The sequence below is a fragment of the Carlito syrichta genome, unplaced genomic scaffold (genome assembly GCF_000164805.1).
Source record: "Carlito syrichta isolate Samal-C Ts95f unplaced genomic scaffold, Tarsius_syrichta-2.0.1 Scaffold99347, whole genome shotgun sequence".
NCBI lineage: Eukaryota > Metazoa > Chordata > Mammalia > Primates > Tarsiidae > Carlito > Carlito syrichta.
The window spans coordinates 99413-111446 of NW_007043443.1; the positions used below are offsets into that span (position 1 = coordinate 99413).

Sequence of the window (12034 nt, forward strand, 5' to 3'; positions counted from 1 at the left end):
TCACCTCAGCCTCCCAAAGGCGCGGGATTACAGGCTGAGCCACCGAGCCCAGCTATGTTAATGATTTTTCAGCGAACCTCCAGGGGCCCAAGTACCTAGTACTTGTTTGCTCACATGCTCAGTACACAGGATTTGTTTTTTACCACATGCTCCTTTTATTTATGTGATCCATGCTGGTGAATTTGGGAATCCAGAACTAAGCTTTATTTAAATTACTGACGTTAATGATTGAAGTTGTCCTGAGAAGTCACTGCAACAGTAAACTGAAGAGAACAAAGGTACTCCTGGGTTATTTGGTGGCAAAATGGGGTGGGGAGAAGTGAACGCTTCTGTCCCAGTGGGACAGCAAAGAGGAAATACTGGCATTCAACAAATAAACACCCTCTTCCAACCCTACCCTGCCTTCCTTTGTCCTTGTCTCTCAAGAAGTCCACTAGTGAAGGAGACCATTCCAGCTGGTGTCTGTACACATACGGTGGAAAGGGCCCTCAGGACCATCATTCATCGGAACAGAACAGTTACCCTCAGTCACATCATTCTGTCCTATAGGCTGTGCCTCTTTTCATAGCCAAGGCATCTCACACCACAAGGCCAGGCAGCCTCTGCAGGAACATACAGCTTGGTGTCAGTGCCATCTGTATTATGTGCTGGCTGCTGTTTAACCAATTCCTCATTCCACTGAGACGAGAAAATAACAATGACTATGAATGGTGGAGAGGAGTAACCTTTGAACCCACGTATAACAACTGTATGAACTGGGTGTTAATAAATCTTCTGGGGAAAAAAATTTAGGAAATGCTAAGTACTACTACCAACTTTCGTATTTGTCATATTTTTAAAACTTTCAAAGTTTTGCCACCACTACCATTTAACTAAAACTCTAAGTCTTTTTAAAAAAAGGATTAGATCTGTCTAACATTCTAAGGTTGAACTTGAGAGACCCCTGGGAGCGTATACAACTTTTCATCTAAAATATGTACTCAGTACCTTATCTCCCCATGTGAAGTAGTAATCAGCATTACCAGTGATCACATGGCTACACAGTGTCATCTGCAACAAGGACCAACTAGGTTGCTATAGCTGTGGATTACATTTTTTTTTATCTTATTTTATTCTTTGAGTTGGAGTCTCACTTCGTCACCCAGACTGGAGTGCAGGGCACACCCCTGGCCACTGCAGCCTCGACCTGCTGGGCTCTGGTGATCCTTCCACCTCAGCCTTCCAAGTAGCTGGAACTACAGGCGTGCGCTACCACACCCGGCTAATTTTTTTTGAGTTGGAGTCTCACTCCGTTGCCCAGTCTGGAGTGCAGTGGCAGCTCCCAGCCACCGCAGCCTCGACCTGCTGGGCTCCAGCCATCCTTCCACCTCAGCTGGAACTACAGGCACGCGCTACCAAGCCTAGCTAATTTTTTTTTTATTTATTGTAGAGATGAGGTCTCGCCAAGTTGCCCAGGCAGGTCTCGAACCCGTGGGCTCAGGCAATTCACTTACCTCAGCCTCCCAAAGTATGGGATTACAGGCTGAGCCATCAAGCCCGGCTTGAATTACATTTTTAAAAAACCAAATGGTAATGTGATTCTCCAGAGCAAATGGGGAAAAATTATTTATCGTGCCAGGAAGTGAACAAGACAGACCAGTGCACTTGAAGGATCGTTATGATGGTGCCAGGGTCCCCTGGTTGGGAAGTCAGTTCACTAATGCCTGCCTAGGGGTCATAGGGCAATCTTCCTCAGGGCTGGGGTTATGGGATAAACATTCATGAGGAAGTGCTAATTGATCCCCAAACTCTGTTCTGCAGGGGCCCAGAGCCCAGTCTTGGTGAAGAGACGGAAATAACTCAGAGATGCTGCTGCCTTTAGCATGGCTAATTTCTGTGTGGCCTGGGGCAAGGCACTGTACCTCTTTGATTCTTACTATTTAAAAAGAAAAAGAAAAAAAAGGAAGGCATTCCTCCAGGCCCTCCGTTAAAGCTGAGGATACTCGCCCAGTTCACTGATGGCAAAGATGCTTTTTTCTGAGACTTGGATGAGGCACTCAACCAAACCAATTATCTTGTTGGTTCAGATCATTTTTCCATGCCTGCTACAGGCGAAGGGCCTGGAAGTTCCTCACCTGTTGGTCTCCTGCCTGAGCTTGCCCAGCTGGAGGCTCAGGTGCTGCTGATGGAGCTGGTGGGACGGAGTCTCCTGTATGACCACCGAACCAGGTTTGTTCCCTCCATATGGGTCATGCGCCTCGCTGCCAGGCAGGTCTGCTGGAGGACAGTCCTCTTCCACTCCATCCATGTCCTTATCTACCCCTTCGATCTCAGAGGCAGGCTCAAAGTGGGCTTGGAGCTCTGCAAAATCCCAGAAGAAATGACTGGTTAGCGAAAATGCATCTGCACAGGGCCGAGGCTTGGGTAACGGGCATCCCGGGCCAGCAAACCAGGCAGTTCCAGGAGCCTGGCCCGGCCAATGCAGCTCTATCAGAGGCTGCTGACTTTACAAACAAAGAGTAGGCTATTTCATTTGGTTCTCTGCAATGTGAAGATGGTCACCCCCAGTTCTAGATGAAGAAATGGAGGGTTTGAGATAATAAGTTAGCCAAGGACAGCTTTAAAAAAATACAGCCAGGTTTGCCACCAGGCCAGTGCCTTTTTCCTACCAGAAGGTACCTGCTTGGAGTGGGAGAGGAATTACGTACTATGGTTTCCCAGGCCTCCCCTGCAGCAGAGCCTCAGCTAGAGCACATTGAGGAGAGGGGGCAGCAAGGGACCAAAGGACATGGCGATGGCAACAGAATGCTTTAAAGCCTCTCCACTCTGATATTAAGCTGTTAAGTAATTAACATTTCAAAAAGGAAGTTTACAAAAGCCAATGATTTCTGTGATGATTCTAAGAGAGGAAACCAAGTCATTACATTAGCAATGACCCAGTGAGCATTCCCAAGTCCGTGCACTGAGGTGGGTGCCAGAGAATTGGAAGGTCCTTGCTCTCCGGCACCACACTCCCTTTTTATTTTTTATTTATTTTTATTTTCAAGTCGACATCTCACTTTGTCACCCAGGCTGGAGTGCAGTGGCACGATCACAGCTCACTGCAGCCTCGACTTCCTGGGCTCAGGTGATTCTTCTGCCTCGGCCTCCCAAAGTGCTGGGTGGCGTGAGCCACCATGCTCAGCAACATTCCCTTTTAGCTCATGAGTTTAGTCTACATGCAGTAATCTTCGTCATGCCTAGGGCACACGTAAATACAGCGCCATGAAATGTTCTTAGAATCATAAAATCTAAGCCCCAGAAGGGGTCAAACTCAGCATTCACTTAATTGCAAGGAGATATATAACCAAAATGGAAAAGAGAAATCAACAACCGTTGAATGCAGAGGACATACATTGCTTGTCTTTTCCATAGCCTGATGCTGACCTTGACTGCAAAGGGAGCACTTACCTGGGATAAGAATGGTGACTGCGGCCTGTACCGCTCGGCGAATGATGTTGTCCATGGCAAACATCCAGTGGGGCCTAATTAAGTGGTTTCTCAAAATTTTATTTACCTGAAAAAGAAATCACAAAACGACATATTTCCTGTTCATTGTACTTTAAAGACATATGAGTTCTTACTAATTCTAATTTGCTTCTAGTCTGGCTGAAATAAAGTATTAACCATGCTGCCCCTAGATTTCTACGCAATTCATGTTTCTTCTGAACTCAGTCTTACTCTAAGCTGATCTTAAGCCATGCTGGGGTCTAGAAGGTGGGAATAGCGACTGGATCAACCTCACTGGCCTCTTCATTGCTTATTCGATGAGCATTTACTGAGCACCTATGCAATGGCAGGCTCTGCACTGGTGGTTTGGGACATGAAGATGAACCAGATATGGCCTTGGGCCTGGAGGAACTCACATATGGGGAGACACACACACTTAAACCCCACACCTACTGGCTGGCAGATGCCACGTGTTCCCAAATCCCATACTCGTGCTTTTGGGGGACAAATGCAGTCTGCCATTCTCCCAGATAACGCTTCCTGTGCCCATGCTGCCAGGGGTTAGGAGGAGCGCTGAAACGCAGGACTCGGGTATAAACAGGTGAGAAGAGAGGGGCTATGGGAAAAGATGGTAATTGAATTTCACAGTCTGGAATGTTCTCTAGGGCCAGATGGAACACTTACAGCATCCTGAAATCCAAACAGTACCAGGTGAATCTGATTGATGGATGAGATGTCGAAGTCCAGGTCCACTTTTAGCCGTGATATGGTGGATGCCATCACCCTATGCTCTGGGGAGCGGATGAAGTCCCTCAGGATCCCAATGATTTGCTTGATGTGGACAACTGAGAGATGCAGCTCTTCTGAACTCTGACCACACACACACACACATACATATATCATTTTCATCCAGTGTGTCAAAGAGAAAGAAAATTCAGAACGTATTGTGGGAAACGACTATCCATTTGCTGATGAAACATCCCCAGATGAGAAGGTGTCTCTGTTCCCGGAATTCCCTCCGTCTTTCCTGTCAAAGTGTTCTGGTCCCTGCTCCCTGGTGGGCACACACCCTCACAAGTAGTCCCTCGGTGAATGGTTTCACCTTCCCAATTAACTCTTTGCGAGGTCTGCCATCAACAAGCCTCGTTAGAAGGCACAGTTCAAAGTGGGGCCTCTTCCTAAAAGGAACTTTCCCATTTCAAATAAGGGAGGAAACTCGGTTTGCCAGTACTGTGTCCTAATTACAACTCATATGTCTCCATCCATGTCCACTCTCCCTAAAGTGGCTGTTCTCACAGCTTCTGAGGGCAGCTCTGCCTATGGCTGAGAGGTTAACTTGGCTCTAAGGGGCTTTCTGCTGCCATCGGGCTGATTTTCCACCAGGAGGCAGCATAGCCACACAAATGCCTGAAATCACCGCACTGTCTGCAAATTCTTGTTTCTTTGTATTTTCTTTTGTTTTGTTGGGGAGGGGAAGGATGTTGGGAAATACTTATGGTGATCATTCTCACTATGTAGATGTTTCAGGGTGGCAGGAGCAGAGGTCCCTGTTAGGACTTGTCTATGGGCTCTGGACCGGGCAAGGGAGGCAGGACAAGCAGGCACCCTTCCTCAGACCTGTACCTGGACCACGCACTCCTGCAGGTTGGAAGCCACCTGGTTCTGCTCCTCCCAGAGGATTTTGTACAGGATGGCACGGCGTTCGCTGTCCTTGCGCAGCAGGAAGAGGCCTGAGTCCCTGTCCTCCGGGGAAGAGGCTGAGCTCCGATCTTCCGAGGCAGAGCTCTCATCCGGAACACTGCAGACAAACACATGTGACAATCCCCGTGTGTCCCGGAACACTATCTCCAAGGAATATACTGCATTAGGATGCCATGGGGGAGGGGCTAAGAGGTGACTGCGGTGCAGTCCCCATGCTCAAGGAGAGGAAATTGCAGGAGCAAAAACAGAGGTGCAGTGTTTTGTCTAACCCCCATAACACCTGCCTGGTGGGGAGGAGAGCAAAAAGGGGAGTAAAAGAGCTTACTCCCCAGATGGGGAGAAGGAGGGAAGGAAAAGGGGCACAAGCAGAAGGGAGAGGTGAGGGAGGGGTGAGGGAGGGAAGGAGGAGAGTAAGGGGGAACAGGAAGGAAGGGGACAAGGAGGGAAGGGTGAGGGGATGAGGAAAGAAGCAGAAGTGGGGAGGAGGAAGGGAGAAAGAAGGGAAGAGGGAAGAAGGGGGAGGGGAAGACTAGGGAAAGGAGGGGGAAGGGACAGCACGCCCTCCTTGCTGGGATAGGGACACTTGGCCTCCCTACTGCCCGACAGAAAGGAAGCCAAAGCCCTTGGCAGCCTCCTGGTTGTGACCCAGGAGGTGTCCTGTGGCTGAGGAATGTCAGCACTTCTTGCATGCCTGCAGCATGGGGACAGGACATGGTGTACCTGAGAAGGTGGGTGAGCTGGTGCCTGGGTGTCCGGGCCTTCTCAAAGAACGTGTCGGACTGGGCGTCTGAGTCTGGGGAGATGGAGCCATGCTCGCTGCTGCTGCTGCACATGGGTTCCCCTGGCACAGGCAGGGCCAGGACAGTGCCCCGGGAACTCTCTGTGGGGGGCAGACAGAGAAGGGGAGGACCAGAGAGGCCAAGGTGGAGGACTGAGCACCTGGCAGCCCCTCAGACCTCGGCAACCCACCCAGGGGCTTGCTGTACCTGCACTGCTCTAACTGGGTGGTGCAAACCATCACCCGGGACATGGGGAAATAAGGCCTGGGATGGGCCACAGACACTGCATTTCTCCTCAGGTGCAGGTGGTGGGTCATGGTCTGTGGAGCAAGTTGTTGAGCCACTCTGCCATTGCTTCTGACTCTGGTCTGCACCAGAGAAAAGAGGACAAATGGCTTTCTTTTCAGAGGGTACTCTGTGTCATTGCCAGTTAGGACTCACTTCCCCACAAGGTGTCAATGAGCTTCAGTGGACCACAGGGTAACCACCTCGCAAACCTCCCTAACACACCCTTTAATCGAGATCAGTTCACTGGATGGCTGGTAAGCCTCCAAAAATAAAACACCAGGCTCCGCATGTGGGGAAGACACAAAATCCCAAGCAGGGCACGTCTCACCTCCCCCCTCTACCCTATCTAAAAGGAAAGACTTTAGCAAGAGGCGGGCATCACAGTCACCCACGAGGCTCGCTGTGCCTCCGTCAGGAAATGGAAAAACATTTATTGGTTGGGTTCTGACAACCTCCAAACCTATTGCACAATCTGTGCCACTCTTCACACAAATGGGCACGTAGGCAGCTCAATGTTTGGGAACAACAGAGAAGCCCAAGGCCCAGGCATTTGCCTAGCCAGGGTGCCACCCCAGCAATCCAGGTAGGCCTCACCTGGGGGCTTGAAGGCAATTCGGTTCTTCTTGCCCTTGTTCACATGTCTTAAGAAACCCTCTCTGAGTAGGTCAATGGCAGTGACACGTTTGTGAGGGTCAGGCTCAAAACAGGATAAAATGAAGGCTCTGGCTTCAGCTGAAAGGGCTTCTGGGATCTCAGGGTGGATCTTAAACATCCCTACCTGCATTTAAGAGAGAGGTAACCAATGCATCAGTGAGGTCTCCGCTGAATTCAGGTGTCCATGTCTTCAAAACAAAGCTCCTGTACACCTGCTGTCCCATGGGGAGCCGAGATGGAGTGTGACACAGCCCCTGGGATTCTCACCTCTGTTCACATCCCTTTGCAGTGTTATGTTCCTGCTCCTCCCTCCCAGAGGTGAAGTCTATGTCTCCCCCCCCCGGAATCTTGGCTGGCCTCTTGTGACTTAGCCTTGACCCACAAATTGTGGCAGAAGTGGCCCTGTGAGAGTTTCAAAGCTGAGACCTTGTAGCGCCTGCTCTAGTCCTCTGGAGCCCAGAGACCATGGTGCAAGGAGGAAGCCCAGGAAGCACCACCACGTGGAGAGATCTCCCCAGCCATCCCAGCTGTAACCACAGCCATACAGGAAAGGCCTTCTCAGGCGATCTTGCCCCAGCCAAGCCTCCACCTGGCTGCAACCACATGCGTGAGCCCAGACAAGACCAGGGAAAAGTCAACAGTCAAACGACAGAACTGAAATAAAAAGTCACTGTTTCATGCCTCTAGAGTTTGGGGGTGATTTGCTACACAGCAGAAGATAATTGAGACAGAATGGAACAGGATATCTTCTAACTGGATATCCAAAGGCATCTGTTATCTGTTCTCTGATATCGAGTCCTTAAGAGAAGCTCCTCTTACCTGTCAATCTCTATGCACCCACAGCCCAGATTCCCAACAGCCAGCTCTAAACCACAAGCAGGCAGAACCCCGGGGCTGCTAACTTGTAGACCAGTAACTAATTCACAACCAAACCCATGGCACCCCCCCCCCCCAGGGTGCAGCTGTTTGAGGGAGGGAGGCTGCCCTTTCCTCTTGGGGCTCCTGCTAGAATTTCCGCATCAGCTCCCACTTCTGGTTAGCTATCTGCTGTCCTGCTAAAGGCTCTCTGTCCCTGTGACCTGTAGGGAAGCAAGAGTTGTTCTGAGCAGTCACATCTCACTGTGACCTGGGAATGTTTCCAGGATAAATCTTCCATAGTCCCCTCCTGCATAATTGTTCCCATAGGGGTGGTTCTCTAATCCTCTGAGGAGTTATCTTAGGGTTCACAGTCTTCCTCATGTCTTTTTCAAGCCCACCCAACAATCCAGGGGTGGAAGCCACTCTGCCCTCCAGATGCATACCCGTTCCCAGCTTCTCGGCACCACTAGAGGTTGCCTCACCTCACTGAGATCTGGGTGCTGCAAAGAGAGGATGGCAGGGCCCCCCGAATTCACATTCCCAAGACCCTTGACCAGGTGGCCATGTACCATTTCTGATACCTTGCTCCTTGTGGCCAGGATGGACAGCTCAAGAGTTATGGATTTGGAGAACACTAAATGCTGGACAGAATCCCAACCACCAAGATTTGCAGTGCAGGGTGTGTTTTGGGGGCACCCCTCACCCGAGCGTGAGGGAGGTAAGTGCAGAAACAAAAATTCAGAACAAGGCCCTAAAGAGAAGAGAAGTGGCTGCTCCTCTGGCTCTCAGAAAGAAGACAGCAAATGGGGGACAGCAAGCCGGCACCTGGCCAGGTCATCCCCAAAAGCTCCCTGTTTCCTACAGCTGCCACACAAAGTGCCACAAACTGGGTGGTTTAAACAACATACATTTATTGTCTCACAGTTCTGGAGGCTGTAAGTCCAAGATCAAGGTGTTCGCTGGGCCAGGCTCCCTCTGAAACCTGTAGGGAATCCTTCCTTGTCTCTTTCCAGCTGCTGGTAGTCTGCAGGTGATCTCTGGTGTTCCTGACTTGTAGATAGATGCATCCCCCCACTCCTCTGCCCTCCGTGGCACAACTCCACATGTCGTCCCACGGTCTTCTTTCTGTGCATGTCTATCTGTGTCCAAGTCTCCCCATTTTATAAGAACACCAGTCATACCAGATTAGGGCCCACTTTACTGGCCCCATTTCAACTTGATTATCTCTATAAATCCCCTATTTCCAAACAAGGTCACATTCCGAGGTCCTGGGAGTTAGGACTTTCATATATCACTTTGGGTGACACTATTAAACCCATAACTGTCCCCTTGGGGGAAGAATAGTTCTCTTTGTTTCAGATACTGCCCAGAAGTTTCTTGAAATTTGTCTGAGGAATTCTAGGATCCCAGAAGTAAATAACACAGGGGACGTTATTTATTTAATGATGTTATCATTTCAATAAAAACTCACTTCATATGCCACCCAAAAAAGTCAATATATGTTCAAAGACTTTGTACTACGAATTAGCTAACTAAAAACAGACGGGAAGAAAGAGCAAGAGGGGGGTCACTAATGCCCTGTGGATGAATTGAGAAAGGGACAGCCCTCAGCTGGGTTTCCTGAGTCTCACAGGAAGTCAGCAGATCAGAAAGCAGTCAGTCGTGGCTCTCAGATGGATCCCATGTTTTTCTCAGCACAAGATGCTATTTATTCCAAGGCCTGTGATGGAAGCCATGGATAAGTTCTTCAATGGCCCCAACTGGGTCCATCACAGATAGTCAAAGTGCTGAGGAAGGTCATTGCTGTCTTCCAGCCCTGGTGTTTAGGGTTCTGTAGGGAGTATAGGTGTCAGAAGATACTTGTCACGTCTTGGCATTGGAGCTGCCTGAGCAGCTGATTTGAGGGTGAAAAGCTCTGAGAACCTACAGGGGCTTGGCCAGGCTGAGGAGAGCACAGAGCACTAGGAGCCCATTGAATGTGCCACACTTGCCGCAGCAGCAGAAACCTGAACTCATACCTCTGAGTACTTTCTGTCCAAGAGGCCAAGCCAGAGGATCTGGTAAAGACACAGGCCAGGCCGGGCTAGGTGGCTCAGCCTGTAATCCCACGCTTTGGGAGGCCAGGGTGAGTGGATTGTCTGAGCCCATGGGTTCGAGACCCGCCTGGGCAACTTGGTGAGACCTCATCTCTACAATAAAATAAAATAAAATAAATAGCCGGGCGTGGTAGTGCATGCCTGTCGTTCCAGCTACTTGGAAGGCTGAGGCGGAAGGATCACCGGAGCCCAGCAGGTCGAGGTTGCGGTGGCCAGGAGCGGCCACTGCTCTCCAGTCTGGGTGATAGAATAAGACTCCAACTCAAAAAAAAAAAAGACACAGGCCATGAAGTCACCATGTTTGGCAGAGAAGCTGGGAAGAGGCCTCTGGGATCATATTCTATTAGGCTGCGTCCATGCACTGTGGCCTCATTATCCATTAGCAATGGCCATTCTGCCTTTTGTGACCCTGATCTCTCATGGCAAAAAAAAAAAAATAAATTCTCCATGAAAGATCAGTGCTGGTAATGGCCTCTAGGGCTAGAGCTCCTTAAATGCTTCTAAGTATACACTGAGCCAGAAGCCACAGACCTGACCTTTGGCATATAGGGCTGACCTGGCATCAGCTTCCTGTGGCATCACAAACAAGCACGTCCCTTTCCAAGGTCTCAGCTGCCCAGCAGTAAAACCTCCTCCCATATTGGTCAATCTGTACTATGCTGGCCTCAACACATGGACTGCCCTTTTGTCAGCACTGGGAGGGTTGTTAGAATGATACAGGATATATTATTGGATAGTCAAAGTCTCAAAATCTTTCCAAAATTCAGTCAGAAACCTGTCCTCCAAAGACACAGACCCCACATAGCCTCTGAGCCTTACCAAGCATAAGGGCAAATAAAGATGAAAAATAAAGGATTGGATTCTCCCTGTTGAAAATAAGGGAAGAGGACCCCCCCACCTTTTCTTAGAACATTTACTTTAGAGAACTTTCTCTGTAAATCCTTTCTCTGTTGCTGAGATGTGTGCAAGTCTTTTTAACAGCTAAAAAAGCTTCTTGCCAGAAATATCTTTCACAAGGACCTGGGAGCTTTGAAATGTAATCATCAAAGGTGATAGTGGCTCTATCTCCCTGTTTCTGTTTTATTTTTATTTGCATCGTCTTTCATTAATTTTTTATAATATGCTTTCCCTGGGAATAGGAAGGCAGGTTTCTAACGTTGGTGGTACCCCACTGCAAAACTACCTCCTGTCTTACAGATAGGAGACATTTATTTTTTTCCTTTGGATAAAGCCAAATAGCTAATACAAGTGGTCACCCCAATTACCAGGTGAATCTAAGATGAGCTATGTGCGACAAATGGTGCTGTCAAGTCCTGTTACCTGAGGACTAGTTATTGTTTATCTTGAGAACATGGATGTAATGGCTGGCATCTGTTTGGCTGTGACATTTCTTTCTTTCTTTCTTTCTTTTTTGGTTATGTAAACCATTTACTAAAAATACAAAACCTGTATTTTACATTCCCAGACCCCTATTTATTATTTCCAAAGTACAAAGGACTTGAAAATCCTTGAACACCATCAGGTTTATAATAGTTCCAATTTCAAACAAAGACAATTAAAATTTTTAGTCAGGCTGAACATGTGCATTTTCTCATTTATTCAAGAAGCCGCACCATAAATGTATTCATATCTTAATTCTTTCTGTCTTTGCAATCTCAGCGGATTGCCTGTGATGACCTTACATTCTAGTTTAATGTTTATTCAATAATAAAATTGTTTTTCTTCTCTCCTACCTTTGTGGATGGATTTTCTGGATTGTGAGGAGATTTTGTTTTTAATTATATTTCCACCAACATCAGCAACCTAGATCACCAAACACGTCTTACTTTGAACATTGCTGCCTGCGGCTCGCCAAGCTCATGAAATGGAGGTCTGCTGGTGGCCATCTCGATGATGGTACAGCCCAAGGACCAGATATCAGCTGGGGCACCGTATCCACGAGGTCCTTGATCGATAATCTCAGGCGCCATGTACTGCAGAGTACCTGTGTGGAAAGTAAACAAAGATTGTGGGCACTAGCCGGGCTCGGTGGCTCAGCCTGTAATCCCGCACCTTTGGGAGGCTGAGGTGAGTGGATTGCCTGAGCCCGCGGGTTCAAGACCCGCCTGGGCAACTTGGCGAGACCTCATCTCTACATAAATAAAAAAATCAGCCGGGAGTGGTAGCGCGTGCCTGTAATTCCAGCTACTC

The 12034-nt window shown here is 48.7% G+C and overlaps 1 protein-coding gene across 1 annotated transcript in view; it reads right to left on the bottom strand.

Moving 5' to 3' along the window:
- Positions 1 to 12034, bottom strand: part of LOC103265970 (mitogen-activated protein kinase kinase kinase 15-like) — a 27839-nt gene that overhangs the window by 4232 nt on the left and 11573 nt on the right. Inside the window, exons 4-10 of the mRNA XM_008063619.2 lie at positions 11671 to 11828; positions 6831 to 7014; positions 5890 to 6049; positions 5092 to 5266; positions 4153 to 4338; positions 3430 to 3535; positions 2115 to 2340 (exon numbers count right to left, since the gene is read on the bottom strand). Coding sequence (XP_008061810.1) covers positions 2115 to 2340; positions 3430 to 3535; positions 4153 to 4338; positions 5092 to 5266; positions 5890 to 6049; positions 6831 to 7014; positions 11671 to 11828 — 1195 coding nt within the window. The remainder of the gene's footprint in view (positions 1 to 2114; positions 2341 to 3429; positions 3536 to 4152; positions 4339 to 5091; positions 5267 to 5889; positions 6050 to 6830; positions 7015 to 11670; positions 11829 to 12034) is intronic.